Genomic DNA, 15,267 nt, shown 5'->3' with positions numbered 1-15,267 from the left:
CCAGGTATTTCGCACCAATATGCTTTTATATTCATACATGGACGTGGTCGCTGGAAGGTGCAGAGTTTACAACTTTCCTGACAGACAAGTCGCGGAACATAAACACCAAAAAACACTGCTGTCACCAGCAAACCGTTATTACCACCTAGTGGTGGAAGAGACTCATTGCACCACATTCATTTTTTGGTAAATTAAATTGTTCTTGTGTTATTGTAGTCCGTGACCAAATATTCTTTAATGATGAAAGTTGTATTCCCATTTAGAAGCGACGCAAATGTGAAGTGTATTGTTGAACTTCAGTGAGTTGCACAACCGCCCCGCCCTCTGCCATAGCCCTGGCTGCGCATGCTCAGTTTGTCCCTGCTTTCTCCTTCACACAGTGTCCCGTTGCTGCGATCACCGCTAACGCCAAGAAAGGTGAGGAATAACTGACTATTATTTCCCATTAAGTTAGTGTCTGATGTTGGTTTATGTGTGAGAAGGTGACGCTGTTGTCTTGAGTCATTTGACTGTGTTAGAGAGACACGAGTCACAGCAGCAGCAGCAGTACTCGTAGTAACTGTAATAGTAGGCGGTTAAATGGGAGGTTTTTACTTCTAGTTCAGGCCTGTTCATCCCAAAAGTTCACCAAAAATCCATCGCTGTTTATTAACCGTAATTAATATGTTATTATAGTTAATAAAGAATAACATTAGACGATATCACAACGTCCTCGCGATTATCCTCATCAAAATAACTGCGATTCTCAATATTATTGTGTCAATTTTAAAAATGCTTTCCATTCTTCTGTCTGTAATGTCCATTCAGTAACTGGTCAGTAACTGTAAGCGTTCAGAAAATAACACAGACATATGGAGAATACCTAAGGAACTAATGTGACAATAACGTTATAACAGATATTAATGTTGAAATGTTGCAAATACAACGTTCAGATAAATTACATGACCAAAAACATACAAAATGTAACAAAAACATGTTAATAATGTGACAAAAAAAACGTACTGAAAAATGAATTAAATATATTCACTATCACTAATGTAAATGTAAATGTTTCATTCATTGTTACACCAACATATTACTAACATTATTATAAATGACACTTACGATTAGCCTGATAATGAGAATTCAGCACAATCAGCATACTGCAAGTGCTTTTTTTTTTATCACAATACATAATAATATCATGTACTCATCCCTAACAGAGATAAGTACCCAGTTTCCTGTAAAGTGTCATTTAGCATGTAGTCTTTACTTGTTAGAAATAGAGATTGTGTCGGTAGTCAAGCAAACAAAGGCTTCGTCCAACAACAGGATAGGGCAAGTGGATGCCATAAATCACATTATCTGCCTGTTTGTCAAGAAGCACAAGGTCTATGATTGGCTACACAGCAAAGATCATGGTCTGCTGGCACCGTCACCACACATTCTCCTTACAGAGGTCATAACACACAAAGTGGTGGTGAGTGACCCACATGATGGTATTTATTAGGTAAAACCTAGGTTCTAGTGAAAGTTTGAACTGTTAAACATTGACACTTGTCAGGAATTATGGGAATTTCTGAAATCAGACCGATAAAATGCCAGACCAATCCATGGCTGTGAAGAAAAATTAACATTAAACATACAGGATGATGCAACAAATTTCAAAATGACCTTAGTCTGTAAATGAGTGCATACACACAACAGTCTCTTTACACACATTCTGGAACATACTATGCAACAACATCGTGTTCAGGCTGTAAATGATCCCGTTGTAACCAGAGTGCACTTGAACGTATCTCACAGTTACACATTCCTGTGGTCATATAGGTTTTACCACACACACTTGACTTGGTTTCATGTTATCAGACGGTTCAGCCAGTGTTGTGTAACGGCCTGTTTAATGGTTTATAATCTGTGTATCCTATAGGGCTAAACAGGTAAATTAAATACTATTGAGGCGCTAATATGGATGCTATAAAGTGCAATATCGTGCAGTTTTTCTTTTTGATTAAGGACAAACATACGCTACACAGATGACCTACTAATTATATTCCCCAGTTTTAAGGGAACATGCTTAACCCAGCAAAATTTACATTACCTGCGTCTTTCTTCATTTAGATTTTAATCCTAAATCGTCATAGTTTGCCTCTGTGGACTTTACAGAGCTTTACCATAAAAAAACTAACTGCATTTAAAGATTTTCGCTCCTTCTTAAATGACAGACAATGGAAATTGATCGGAAACATTGATCGGTGCCCAGCAACTCCCTGCTCTTTACCTGTTAACTTGTTTGTACTTTTAAACCACTGTTTTACTTTAATTTGTTGTTTGTAACCTGTTTCCTGTATTTGTGATATTTATTAAGATGTGTGCTATACTGACTTCTTGGCCAGGTCAACCTTGTAAATAAGATCTCGATCACCTGGTTAGATAAAGGTTCAATGAAATCAAATAAAAAATACAACATAGTTTATGTGACCCCCATTTTGTAAAAACATATGGTGCCTTCACCTTGATAGTCAAAAATGACACAAATTCGATTTTATTTTTATGAACTAAGATACTGAACACTTTATATTAAATTTTTCCTTTAAATGGGAACATCATTTACAAAATCAACACCATTAACTCCTCAGGAAAGTGTATACCGACATTAAAAATCATTATTTGCGATCTATGGTTTGACAGTGGACAACAACAACAACAACCACGAGTGTCTGTGTGGTCATAGTTTGACATTTTGACCTCTGGGCTTAGCCAAAGGACTCATGTGGCTGCAGCTCGTGAAAGTGTTCGGATGAGTGTCAGGGGTCACTCAGTGTGTGTTTCTACAGAATGTAGAGCACAATAGACTGATCTTTTTGTAGGGGTTTTTATTAGTTTGAACCTTGATAAGGCCTTGTGTTGAAATCCTGGTCACATGTGTTGTAGTGTCAGGTTCACCTGGCCTAAATATAGAGCTGAGTGTTGAGACCGAGGCAGCAAACGTGAGGAGGTAAGTGTCAAAAATGGAGTCTGTGCTGGAGGAGAGCAGGTGAGGGACCGCGCAGCTCAGCAGGAGCGAGTCTGTCCACTGTAATGACAAAGACGGTCCCTTAATTGCATGTGGTCGGCAAACACAGGTCACCTGGCTCACATTGGCTTTGTGTTTGTTTAATGAAGAGCAACAGTAAGCAGAGACGGACAGAGCTCATGACACATACTTGTGACTTGATGTCATATTTTGAGGGGATTTCAGTGTCTGTAGTTTTGTAAATCAGATTGTTATGGCTCAGAAAAGCTGACTTTGCCTGGATAGCTAATGTAATGTCGTTCCTGAAGCTGATTTAGATGGTCAACGTAGAAGTTTTATAATACATATATGGACAGCCTTTCCTCTCTTATTTTGATTTAAATAAAATCTGCAGCTCCTGTAACTTAATTTTAAACAGAAAACATTAAACCAGAGGGATGCAGGACATGTGATAATGACATGCTTCCTAATTTTTGCTATAGTCTTTCCTAATAAAACAAATGATAAATAAAAAGAATAGCTGACCTTTTCACTGTTAAAGTTAAAACAATAAAACAGCTTTATCTGAAGTCTTTACAACTGTACGTCTTGGTCAGAACTGAGCCGACATAATAGTGGAGTACTGATTAACCAGAGAATCAGATAATGAATATACTGTATTAATCATCAGTTGAGAGACCAAAACAGAGATAAAAAACAAACAGTGATTGTTCCACTTAAATTCAAAAGGTGGTGTGAAACACAGCTCCAAATAAATGAAAATAAGTAGTTTGGTTGCAGAACGTCACCTTATTAATTGAAATGGTGATGATTCATCAGGGTTGTAATTGTGCTATGCTGCACCCATGAGTCCAACAATATAATCCAACATAAGCTAAAAGCCCTTGGCAATTACAGCAGTTATGTACACAATAAAAAAACAGGTTAAAACATGTGTTGGCAATAAAAAAATAATAGGCCTATAAAACTACTAATTACAAAAAAGAGACAGTACCATTAAGTATATGCATACTTATATAGTAATATAGATTACACAGTAATAAAAGGCTACGTCTAGAACTTAAGGCAGTAACTATTAATTCAATTACAACTTAAGATGTTGCCAAAATACTTCTGATACACACAGTACAACACACCTCTATGTGTGGAAAAACAAATATGGAGAGTGACTGCTGGGCGCTGGACTTTGCTCGTCCGAGTGAAAGGTGAATGACAGTGATGGAAAGTGGCATTTCATCATATAGACGTCACGCACTGTATGTTGTGTAAGAGCCATAGGGGGCTACATACAGTATGTGACCAGCTCATCGTTATGTAACCTTCAGTATTCTTTTGTCTGATACACATGGCATCTACGGGAATCTCCTCAGGTCTTATCCTGCTCAAACGCTGTGAACAAAGTACAGGGGTTCCTTATCTTCTGCCCAGTAACTGACCAGGTTACTGCTCAAGAAGCAGTGTCATCCTCGGACAAGCCCACATACTGTACGCTGTTTGTGTCTAAACAGTGCAGGACCCTTTGCCAAAGGTTTCTCATTTTCCGTCCTGGTGCTTCCCTCGTCTGAAGACACATGGCAGCGAGAGACGTGGGGGGTATGGTGCAGGACAAGTCAGGAAAAGTCAAGCAGACAGAAAATAAAGGCCCGAGTGTGACATGTCAGCACCACGCTCCTAAAGGTCATGGTGAGTGGGGGGGCGTGTGTGTGCGTGAGTGTGAGCAAATAACATGAGGGTCCCTGGATTACACTTTTGACCACATCTGACCCCAAGATGATGCGTCCTTTGTCTGCACTGGGTCACTCATCGATTCATCAGCTGATAGAAGCTGCAGAAAGGAGCTGCATTATGGGGGTTGAACGTTGGGAGTTCAACCCTGTAGTAATGCAGTGTTATTCTTCTTTATGTTAATGGATGTTATTTGTCCTGTTTTTCCCAAATGGAGCATCACTTTCATCCATCTATAGATTGAAGGTAATACGTCCCATACGTTGATTGATATTATATAAATATATATTTGTATATTTTATTATTAAAGTTACTGCTTCACAGAGCCATTGCCAATTTATGGCCCTTTTTGCTTGCCTCCATTTAAATTTCCAGTCCATGTTAGTCACCCAGAGTCTCGCACACAAGTCTCATTAAATTAAGTATAATATGGATATTTAGAGAAATCCAGATTGTCCTACCAATGTGTACGTGTGCCTCTCCAGGTACTATTTACATACACGCAGACATTTATAAACATAGGGCCCAGGTCGAAAAATACCGGAATTCCCCTTTAAAGGTGTGCAGCGTGTGAATTGTAGAAATAAGTTTCATGTACGCTTTGCTGTTTTCATTAGCCCAGAATGACCCGTTGACATTTATCTCAAGAGGCGGTCAGCTCTCTTGACATTTTACAGTAGCCCACAATGGACAAGCTAAGCATCTTTTGACTTTAATGGATAACTGAAGGCTCCCGTGGCGTTCTCCTACATTGACTGGACAGACATTTGCCTCCAACATGCAACTTCGAAACAGAACGCTGCCAAATCTCACACACTAATGCCTAGGTTCCCGAAGGAAAAGGAGATACGTGTATATCTAGAATTCGTTAAATGGCGCTGAGGACACTATAAAATGCAGTTTGTCCAAGAAAAATCCATCCACATTTAAGAGGCTGTGGTAGTTATTTGTTAAACCATTCAGTCAGTGAGAAATTTCAGTCACACAGACCCAGGGTCCCTGATTAATGACAGCATGAAACACTTCAGTGCAGTGCTGCAGGATTTGTAGTTGCTGACTAACCTGCTACTGCCTATGGCAGCTCTGTTGCACAGACTTTTTTTTTATTTTACACATATTCGCCCAAATATCCCTTCATATTCACACGTATTGTGTAACAAGCACATTATTAATAGTGAAATATTCCAGCCAAGTTTCTCTGCTTGCTTTTTTGTGTGTGTGTGTGTGTGTGCGAAGATCTGCTCGCTCTGATTTCACACACCCTCCTACTGGGAGAATGAGTCCCATTTAGCAAGATGCACTGCTTGCTAATGGCCTGCTGCCAGGCAATCGATAGGTTTCAAATAGAAGATGAATGGGGAAGAGAAGCTGGATATTACTACAGACCCTCCCCAGATAGAGAGGGTTTCCCAGCTGAGGCAAATGAACTGTATAGTAAACTCACGTATGCTGATAGCAGTGCTTTTGCGCAAAACTCCAAATGTACTGCACTGCATGCTGATTTAACGGGAGTCAGCTCGATGTGGCCAAACGTATAAATGTTTATGTTGTTGTTTAATGTTATGCACATCTTTGTCTCCTCAGACAAAATGGCTGTCCCTCCTGTGTACGCTGACTTGGGGAAATCTGCCAAAGACATCTTCAACAAGGGCTTTGGTAACTTTAACACATGATTTATGTGCAGCCATGCTGAAGTGGGGCCGATGTTGTTTATTTGCTGTAACCGCTTCAGTGCCATGGCGTTCAGTATGAGGATGCAAGTTATTTTCCGTGAATTCTTTCTTTTTGTTTTAATCAACACATTGTCCTGCTTCCACAGGCTATGGCGTTCTGAAGCTGGATGTTAAGACCAAGTCTCAGAGTGGTGTTGTAAGTACTATTCTCGTCTCTCTAAAGCTGATGTGTCCAAAGCTCTTGCCTTTTCTCTCAGCTGGCTGCGTTATGGACTGAGAGCAGCTGAGTCATAGACATGCAGCAGTTCATGTTGGCATGTTTGCTACCTGACATGTTCTCAGTCTAACAGAATCAGTAACTACCATCAGTGATGTGTCACTGTGTTTGCCTCAAAGCTAAAAACCAGCGCGTTTGTGTTGCTATATACCCGTTGCCATGGTAAAACCACAATGAGCACTTGCACTTTAAGTTTGCCACATGCACTGAAAAAACAAGACATTGGAAAGAAAAGACATTGCACTTTTAAATATCACTAAATGTTACATCGTTTGAATGTAACTGTGCTGATTCGTTCTATCAGCTCCACAAAACACTCTCGCTCTCTCTCTGCTGCTGCTCAGTATAGCCGTGTTTAGATCTTGTGTCACTCGGCAATATTCCCACGCTGCTGCACACAGGAAGTGATTCGTTTGAAGTCCGTCAGACAGTTAGAAGATAAGTCTACTGCTCATAAAACCCAGTTATTCTGTAGTTTTTATGGTATAAAAAGTCAGGTCCGGTTACACCATTACAGTTCAACAACAAACATCATCACACACTGCAGCTTTGATAAGTTATATGAACCGTGAGATATCTCGCGTCCCACAAAAAGTCCAACCTAACTGAAAAAGCGTCGTAATGTCTCCAAACTGCTTTTCATTCTTCCAGGTGATGGCAGTGATGCTGCTGCATGTAAGCTCTGTGTGATTCTTCCTAACTTTCTCTTTTTTCTCTCTTTCTCTCCTGCTTCTTCTTTGGATGTTCCTGTCAGATGGTAAGAGAGAGACAAAGAGAGAGAGAGTGTGAATAATATGTAACGATTTAACACAGGCGCTCTGCAGGGCAACACAGAAGTACTGTTTATGTGTTTCTTACAGTCCTGGCTCCATTTTCAGTTGTTCTTCTCGACTCATGTCTTCATCTGAAATGAATACCCAGCCGTACAAACCTGAGTAGAGAAAAAGCTCCTCCTCATCTTTCTTTGTCTTTTTCACACCTCATGAATGTTCTTTCACCCTCGCTGCCTTTATTCTAATAGCTGAGCTTTAAAGTCAAAATGTGTGTTTACTGCTTCCCTCCAAGGTTACAGTTGTTTGCTATTTTTTATTTTTGGTAAATGCTTAGTTTTATATGTCAAAAAGGTCATAATAAGTATTATGTGTCATAAAAACCCAGCAAATGATGCCATTTTAAAAATGTATTAGGATACATAAACAACCATCAAAACCCATCAAATATAAGAGTCTACGAGAAAGTAACCACACATGAACATAACTACTACTACTATTATATAGTAATAATAATAATGATGATAATAATGAAACTCTAGTTTTTATTTTTATTTCAGTTCACAAAAGTGTTTTTTTCAGTTTTAGTTTTCGTTATTTCGTTAGTTTGGGTTAACTATAATAACCTTGCCCGCGACCCTCTGGTGGAGGATAAAGCCTTAGATGATGACTGATGACTGATAATAACCTTGCGTCTCTCTCCACACCATTGATCCATTCCCCCCCCCCTCATCTCACCATCCCTCTCCGACTGCAGGAGTTTGCCACCTCTGGCTCCAGCAACACAGACACGGGGAAGTCCGGTGGTCACCTGGAGACCAAGTACAAGATGAGTGAGCTTGGCCTCAGCTTCAACCAGAAGTGGAACACAGACAACACTCTGACTTCAGAAATCACCATGGAGGACCAGGTGGATTATAAAACTCAGAACATGAATATGCATTTGCTAATTATTCGGATAGAATGTTAGCTCACAGTCTGTGTTCTCTGTCTGGTCTCTTCATGTAGCTGGCTAAAGGCTTGAAGCTCTCTCTGGACACATCCTTTGTGCCCAACACTGGGTAAGAACCGTTCATGCTAAGTGGTTTCCAGTGTATAAATGAATCATAAACATATAAAATATGCAGCAATGCTATCACAGTGACGTGACTTACACACTTTTCTTTCCGCGTATCCTTGTGTAGCAAGAAGAGCGCCAAACTGAAGACTGGCTACAAGCGTGACCACGTTAACGTTGGCTGTGACCTCGACTTCGACATGGCCGGTCCCACTGTCCACGCCGCCGCCGTGCTGGGCTACGAGGGCTGGCTCGCCGGCTACCAGTTGGCCTTTGACACGGCCAAATCTAAATTGACCCAGAACAACTTTGCCATTGGATACAAGACCGGTGACTTTCAGCTTCACACCAATGTGTGAGTCACTACATGACAGTGAAGGGAGGCAGGAAATGGAAGTGATACACTGTTGGATGAGGGCAACAATGAGAGAGGAAGCGTTTCCTCAGGATGCAACATAATGTAATTGGCCATGCATTGTTGCTGCTAATCTCCACCTTTTTTTGTGTCCTGTATTAAAGCAATGATGGCACAGAGTTTGGCGGCTCGATTTACCAAAAGGTGGACAGCAACTTGGAGACAGCCGTGCATCTGGCCTGGACGGCTGGCAGCAACAACACACGGTTTGGGATTGGGGCCAAGTACCAGCTGGATAAGGATGCCTCCCTGTCTGTAAGAGCCGACTTTAAAATGTCTAAAAAGAACATCACTCACAGCAGTCGCGTAGCAGGCCTACATGTGTCCGAGCATTTGTCACAGTCGCTGATATTGGCCTACAGAACAAGGAGGTCTTGTTTCTATAAGTGTAATTGCACAACGCATAAACATTATATTTATACTAGGGCTGTGCAATTAATCTCAACAATCTCATTTCAATTCTAATAATGGCCCCAAACGATTACAAAATGGGGGCTTTTATTCCTGAAAGTCATGCTTTTAATGTTGTAATGGGGTTTGACTTCCTGTCCCGCTCGTCATCCGGCAAAAAATAGAACACAGGCATTCAGTGGAATCCCCGGGTTAAACACGCAGCGTGACGAAAGATATATACAATATACAATCATTTATAATTATTTTAAATTCAAGTAAATTGAAGTAAATTCACAACACTTTTACGTGCAATAGAATCAATTTGTTTCAAGTTCAACTCAATAAGTTGACCCAAGTAATCGTGACTGTTTATTGAACTTTTCTGTTATGGCTATTAAATGTAATTATATTTCTACTGTTACTGTCTTATTTCTCAGCCTTATGCTGAGGATACCTGGAACTTTAGGTATTCAGTAATATATATATATATATATATATATACCTCTGTTATTACTGCAGCATTTATAACAGTGACCAAACAGGAACCTGAAGGGAAACTAATGTTGTCTGACTTGATATATCCCATAATATATACATATACAGTATCTATGTTTATATGCATGTATAAATGATGTAACTCCATCCTAGTTTCCAGTCTCATAATGCTGTGTTTCTTTAGTGTCTCACTTGTCCATGTTTCTGTTCTCCTCACAGGCCAAAGTCAACAATGCTTGCCTTGTTGGAGTTGGATACTCACAGACCCTGAGGCCAGGTTAGTTTCCTTTCCTTTTCTTTCATCGTTGTTTTTCCTGTCGAGCGTTGGCGTGGTTACGTGATAACACAACTGACCCTTGTCCCCCTGCAGGAGTGAAGCTCACCCTCTCGGCTCTGGTTGACGGGAAGAATGTGAACGGTGGCGGACACAAAGTGGGCATGGGCTTCGAGCTGGAGGCGTAGAGAAGCTGCAAGAGGACAGAGGACACGACAGAGAGAGAGAGAGAGAGAGAGAAAGAGCAACATAGGAGAAGAATAAAGAGCTTGAATGTGAAAACACCAAAATGCTTTACTCAGTGGCACGTTAAAAAACACATCTTCCCAACAACACATACAAATACACACATTCTTTAGCCTTAACCGTAAAACTCCAAGCAACCTCTAAGACGTCCAGTACTGTGATTATTTTTTAAAGACGTCAAGCATATTTTTGTTTTGGTTATTTTTAAACCAGCAGGTCCCACTGTTATCCCTTAGGTATACATGTATATGGTTATTCACTTATGACTAGTTTGTGAAACATGATTCTTACTTTCACTGTGTGCTCTGGTCATTTTTGTTCAGGTATGTTTGGGGGCATTTTGAGACAAAGCTTGTTTTGGTATGTGGTTTTGCTGCATGTTTAAAGTCTACAGTGACAGGGTTTTGTTTTTGACTTCATTGTCACATTAACAAGTTCAGTTGTAATAAAAAGCTGTAGAGCATTCAGCAGAAGTCACAGAAGTGTGGCTAATCCTCGTCAGACTGAGTCGACTGACTTAGATTTTTTTCCATTGGACCTCAGTAACACAATCACTGTTACTTCAGTTGCCAAAATGTCCTTTTGTTTAGGTTCTGTTTGGTAAAAGGTGTCACCTCTTAATCCTGAGTCATTTTGTGTCCCGTACCTGTTCAGTCACTACATATCACTTTATCTGAGTTGTGCTTTGTTTCAAGAAAGTATGTCAACATTTAGAACCTCAATCTAATTTTATTGAACTGGTGGAATAAAGAATGTAAAACCTCATAAAAATGAATGGGCGTTTACTTTTTATTTTATTTTGGGTAGCATGACAGAGAAGTGAAATTCCCAGAAAAAATGGAAATGACACGCAAAACAGTACGTAAATAACAGACAGACATCAAGATATCACAGACACATGATACTGTAACAACGTCGCTCATCAGTAATATCTATTTACAGTAACATCTTGGTTGGGAGTAAAATAGGCTTTGATGTAGAGATTATGCTTGTTTTATCTAAAACCCACAGATTCAAATTGAATCAAGATTAAGTCAATTAACTGTTTTTTACTGTTTTACAAGAATACATTTTTATCATTTTTTGATTCATGGTTAAGACTATCACCTGTTTCTAATCACACTCATGGACCAAACCAAATGTTGATGTAATGACTTCATGCAACAAAAACTCACTGTCTCCACACTTACTGTATCCACCCACAGTACAGTTATTTGAGTTCCCCCTGTTGCTCAATGAATCTCACTAAAAACATTTTTTTTCCAATAAGAAATAGTGGTCGATTAAGAAACATAAAACCTGGTACACGTTTACATTTTGGTTCTTAGGGATGAACATGATCAAACATGATCAAACATTTGTGAATATACACAAATCAAATATAAAATAAGACTCAAATATTTCATGTTATTATTCTCTTCAGAAGACTATTCAGAGTGTCAGATATTTAAAATAAGACTAAGTGGGAATATTCTGATGGGGATTTTAGGATTAAACACAGTTTTGTTGGCTCATCTGACAATAACAGTGGAATGGTTGAACTATATAAAATTACTAAGTTTTGTAATGTATGTAAATCATACATTTCTCAATTATAAATCAAGAATTAGTAATCTGATTGTTGGCAGTGAACAGATTAACTAGTTCCTTAATCCCATTAAGCAGACTATGTGCCAGCAGCAGTATTATTACTGTCTTTACTCTGTTCACATCCTGTACGTGCGCGTGTAGTCGGGCATTCCAACCACATGGAGGCAGTAGAGTCTCATCACATGTAACCAAAAGACAAGAGGGACAGTTTAGGAGAGGTCACTGGAGAAACTCTGGCCTCCCCGCAGCCACGTCCACTCACTTAACATCTAGAGCGAAAACAAAAGGGCAGTGATTTTATTAGTCAACCACAAAAGAAGAAGTGAATCGAAGTGTTTATGTGAGACAGAGTGTGTGGTGACGTGGATGTACAGTACCTCCATACTGCTTTCTGATTCCTGGATGGTGTCATTCAGCAAACTCTGGAGTCGACTCTCAAATGTCCTGCTCTGCTCCACAAGAGACTCATCACTGCAGACACACACAAGGTTTGACTCACTCTTCCGTCCATAGTTTGTGTTTACATGGGACATGCATTTGTGTCTTTTCTAAAAAGGTTCTGGGTGATGTCGTGACGCAAAAGAAAGTCAAAGATATTCTCATAGTTGCCACTATTTATGTGGCGGAGTGAATCGTCCAGTAAAGCTTCTTTTCTGTAGCTCTTAATAACATATGCAGATGATGAGCCTTGAGTGACTAATATCCTTTATAGTGCATGTAAAGCAAAAAAAAAACAAACTCATCTGACTTTGTCACTGCACAGAAACGTGTTACTAACCACCTTGCCAAATTTAAATAAGAAAATAGTCACAGGTGAAACTCAACTTTTGGTTGCAGTTGAACATCACACAGTGACAACAGGAGCACAGGGGCAGAGTATTTTAACTTGAAGGTTGTGGGTTCAATTCCTGGCTCTGCCAGTCAACATGCTGATGTGCCCTTGGGCAAGACATTTAATACCAGTGTGTGTGAAAGATGAGTGATAGAAAAAGTGCTGGACAAACTGTATGAAAAACGTGTGAATGGGTGAATGGCAAAACAGTTTGGAGTCATCATCAAGGCTACGAAAGCGCTACATAAATACAAACCATTCTTTCTCTTCTGCTTCTATACTTAAGTAGGACAAATAAAAATGTCAGATCTCAGCTAGTGAGCAAACCAAAGGCACTAGAGTAGCAGCAACACAAACATTTGGAAGGGCAGGGGTGAAATGAAAAGGGCACCTACTGCTCACAAGTATGCTTAAGGCAGGCATGACTGAAGTGCGACCTGGGGCCAAAGACTGAATTTCATGTGTGGGACCTTTTGATAGGAAGGGCATCTTATAGGACACTGCATGACTTTTCTAGTTTTCCCACTGGAAAGTCACTCCTTTAGAAACAAACAATTGAGGCCACAGATGAATGGCAGCCAGTAGAGCACTTCCTCCTGTTTTTACCACTCTAGAGGGAACTTCAGTGTGCGTCTTTGACTCAAGAGGGCACTTAAGTGCCCGGGGGGGAGCCTGAGCATGCCACTGAGCAGCAGGTGGAGTGACTCATGAGTAAATGACGAAATGGTAACTCTGGCTTGTGTCACTGAGCCATATATTTAGACACAACTAAAAACTCCTGAGCAGAAGACTGGAGAGAAACGGTTTTCAGTCTTCACTCCATAATTCTTTATTCCACAGTTGCAATTGTTTTTTCTTAACATAATATGAAGCATGAAGAGGAGAATCTCTGCCTTTGCTTTCCATTCACAAACCCCAGTGTGTAGTACAGTGTGTGTATGAGTGTGTGGAAGTGCACTCACAGCTGCTGTAAACTTTGTCTGGGGGTCAGAAGAGGTGGCACTGACGAAGGGGTTCGTAATCCATCAGGACTTCCACTCACTGGACTGCGAACTTTACTCTGCACAAGAAGTTATAAGTTACAGATTAAAAAAAAATAAAAAAAACCATTGTATTGGGGGAAATGTCTTATTGTGATTTTTCTGATAGTGCTGTAATTGTCATTTAATTTGTGGTAACAGTTATTTGAAGTCAAGATTCATTTCTATATTCACTGTGTAACAGATTTAAAATGACACTGAGTGTTTCCACATGCACAGAAGATACTTACTTTCATTCTAGTTCTTATATCTTTATTTCTATTTCTGATTTTCAATACATATTTCTATATACTGATCTGCTTTGTTTATTTGATGGCTGAAACAACTGTGGCAAACTGAATTTCCCTGGGATTGATAAAGTATTCTGATTCTGAAGATAGAACAATTCAAATGAATTAAAACCAGTAATTGTTCAGTCCTAGTTTACAGCACCTGTCATTCTTGTTATCATAGTATTGACTGAGCAGGACAATCATTTATAATTAATGACTGCAGTGGTGAACTTGATAACACTTACATAAAGTCAAATCATGGTATAGGTAGTTATAGTTATATGCAATCCTCTTAAAGTAGAGCAGAGCTAGTAGAGAGAGAGTGTGTGTGTGAGCAGTTCCTGTGTCCTCACACAGGCCACTTTGAGCAGGTTCCACAGCTCCCTCTGTCGCTTCTCCTGCAGACTCATCAGCACTTGTTCGCTCTCGGCCATCTTCTGGACCACGCCCTCCACCTTCGGCAGCAGCTCCATCACACGCTGTCGACACACGGCTGTCTTACTGCAGAGAATTCACAAAAATATACGTCAGGGGCAAAGACAATCATACCAATGTTGGTGCCACTTCATTCGATGCTTATAACCACAGATGCGGTGGCGTAACGTACAAACTTTCATTAATAAAGGTTTGTGATATTTTACACTTTATAATAAGCGTTTATAAAGTTATGAATGTTGGTTTGTCCTTAATTAAGTATTATGCACATGTCACCTTTTGCACTGAGGCATCACATTATAGTTACGTCCAGTGTTTCCATTTTTCCTTGAGTGTGGACATACCAGACAAATTCATAAGTTATTCACTCCCTGTTAATGATGTCATTATTCACACTTGTTCTTTTCACTCTTATTCCATTGTACTGTGACGTTATTGTGACCACATGTGGATGTTCAGAGCTTTCTAATGAGCGGTCTTCAGCGTCTCATTTATGACTACGCAAATAACACACCATGATCAACCATTAATACCAAACCTGTAAAGCTCTGAGTCAGTACAGTAGGTCTGTCTGTGAAAGGGCCACTGCAGAGATGACAAGTGTTAGAATTCCGGCAACACAAAGCCAACCAACCCACATTTTCCCAACACAAAAACATTTAAACTTTATTGGTTGTTTTTCAAAGGGTGCATATGGCTTTTTGAGGTTTAGGAAATGAGCTCCTTGTTGCGTGAACTGGAGATTGTTGTCCGAGTTTAGAAAAAAAAAGGGTGTGGT

General features: G+C 39.8%; 2 protein-coding genes across 6 annotated transcripts in view; one reads left to right on the top strand and one right to left on the bottom strand.

Moving 5' to 3' along the window:
• The first annotated feature begins 340 nt into the window (after positions 1–340).
• On the top strand, positions 341–11,091 carry vdac3 (voltage-dependent anion channel 3). Of its 4 annotated transcripts, XM_044025166.1 has the most exons (11): positions 358–417; positions 4,504–4,678; positions 6,305–6,376; positions 6,540–6,589; positions 7,425–7,427; positions 8,198–8,350; positions 8,449–8,501; positions 8,625–8,852; positions 9,017–9,167; positions 10,020–10,077; positions 10,171–11,091. In XM_044025166.1, exons 2-11 carry the CDS (start codon positions 4,567–4,569, stop codon positions 10,260–10,262), a joined length of 972 nt encoding a protein of 323 aa, XP_043881101.1. In that variant the 5' UTR covers positions 358–417; positions 4,504–4,566; the 3' UTR covers positions 10,263–11,091. The 4 variants fall into 4 exon arrangements, with proteins under 4 accessions (XP_043881103.1, XP_043881104.1, XP_043881101.1 ...); XM_044025168.1 differs by lacking the exon at positions 4,504–4,678 and having other exon boundaries at positions 341–417; XM_044025167.1 differs by lacking the exon at positions 7,425–7,427 and having other exon boundaries at positions 359–417.
• Positions 11,092–15,267, bottom strand: part of ikbkb (inhibitor of nuclear factor kappa B kinase subunit beta) — a 19,138-nt gene continuing 14,962 nt past the window's right edge. For both annotated transcript variants that reach the window (XM_044025161.1, XM_044025162.1), the window contains exons 19-22: positions 14,408–14,555; positions 13,705–13,802; positions 12,288–12,381; positions 11,092–12,179 (exon numbers count right to left, since the gene is read on the bottom strand). In XM_044025161.1, coding sequence (XP_043881096.1) covers positions 12,120–12,179; positions 12,288–12,381; positions 13,705–13,802; positions 14,408–14,555 — 400 coding nt within the window. In that variant the 3' untranslated portion in view covers positions 11,092–12,119. The remainder of the gene's footprint in view (positions 12,180–12,287; positions 12,382–13,704; positions 13,803–14,407; positions 14,556–15,267) is intronic.

The sequence above is a fragment of the Solea senegalensis genome, linkage group LG5 (genome assembly GCF_019176455.1).
Source record: "Solea senegalensis isolate Sse05_10M linkage group LG5, IFAPA_SoseM_1, whole genome shotgun sequence".
In the NCBI taxonomy this organism is placed as follows: Eukaryota; Metazoa; Chordata; class Actinopteri; order Pleuronectiformes; family Soleidae; genus Solea; species Solea senegalensis.
The sequence above is the reverse complement of the archived record's forward strand: the minus strand, read 5'-3'. Positions and strand labels throughout refer to the sequence as shown.

Bases quoted from the DNA above. Each gene is read 5' to 3' on its own strand.
- vdac3 (XM_044025166.1), top strand. From the start codon at position 4,567: ATGGCAGCGAGAGACGTGGGGGGTATGGTGCAGGACAAGTCAGGAAAA. The intron at 8,351-8,448 runs GTGGATTATAAA...CTCTTCATGTAG, and splicing joins AAATCACCATGGAGGACCAG to CTGGCTAAAGGCTTGAAGCT. The intron at 10,078-10,170 runs GTTAGTTTCCTT...GTCCCCCTGCAG, and splicing joins CTCACAGACCCTGAGGCCAG to GAGTGAAGCTCACCCTCTCG.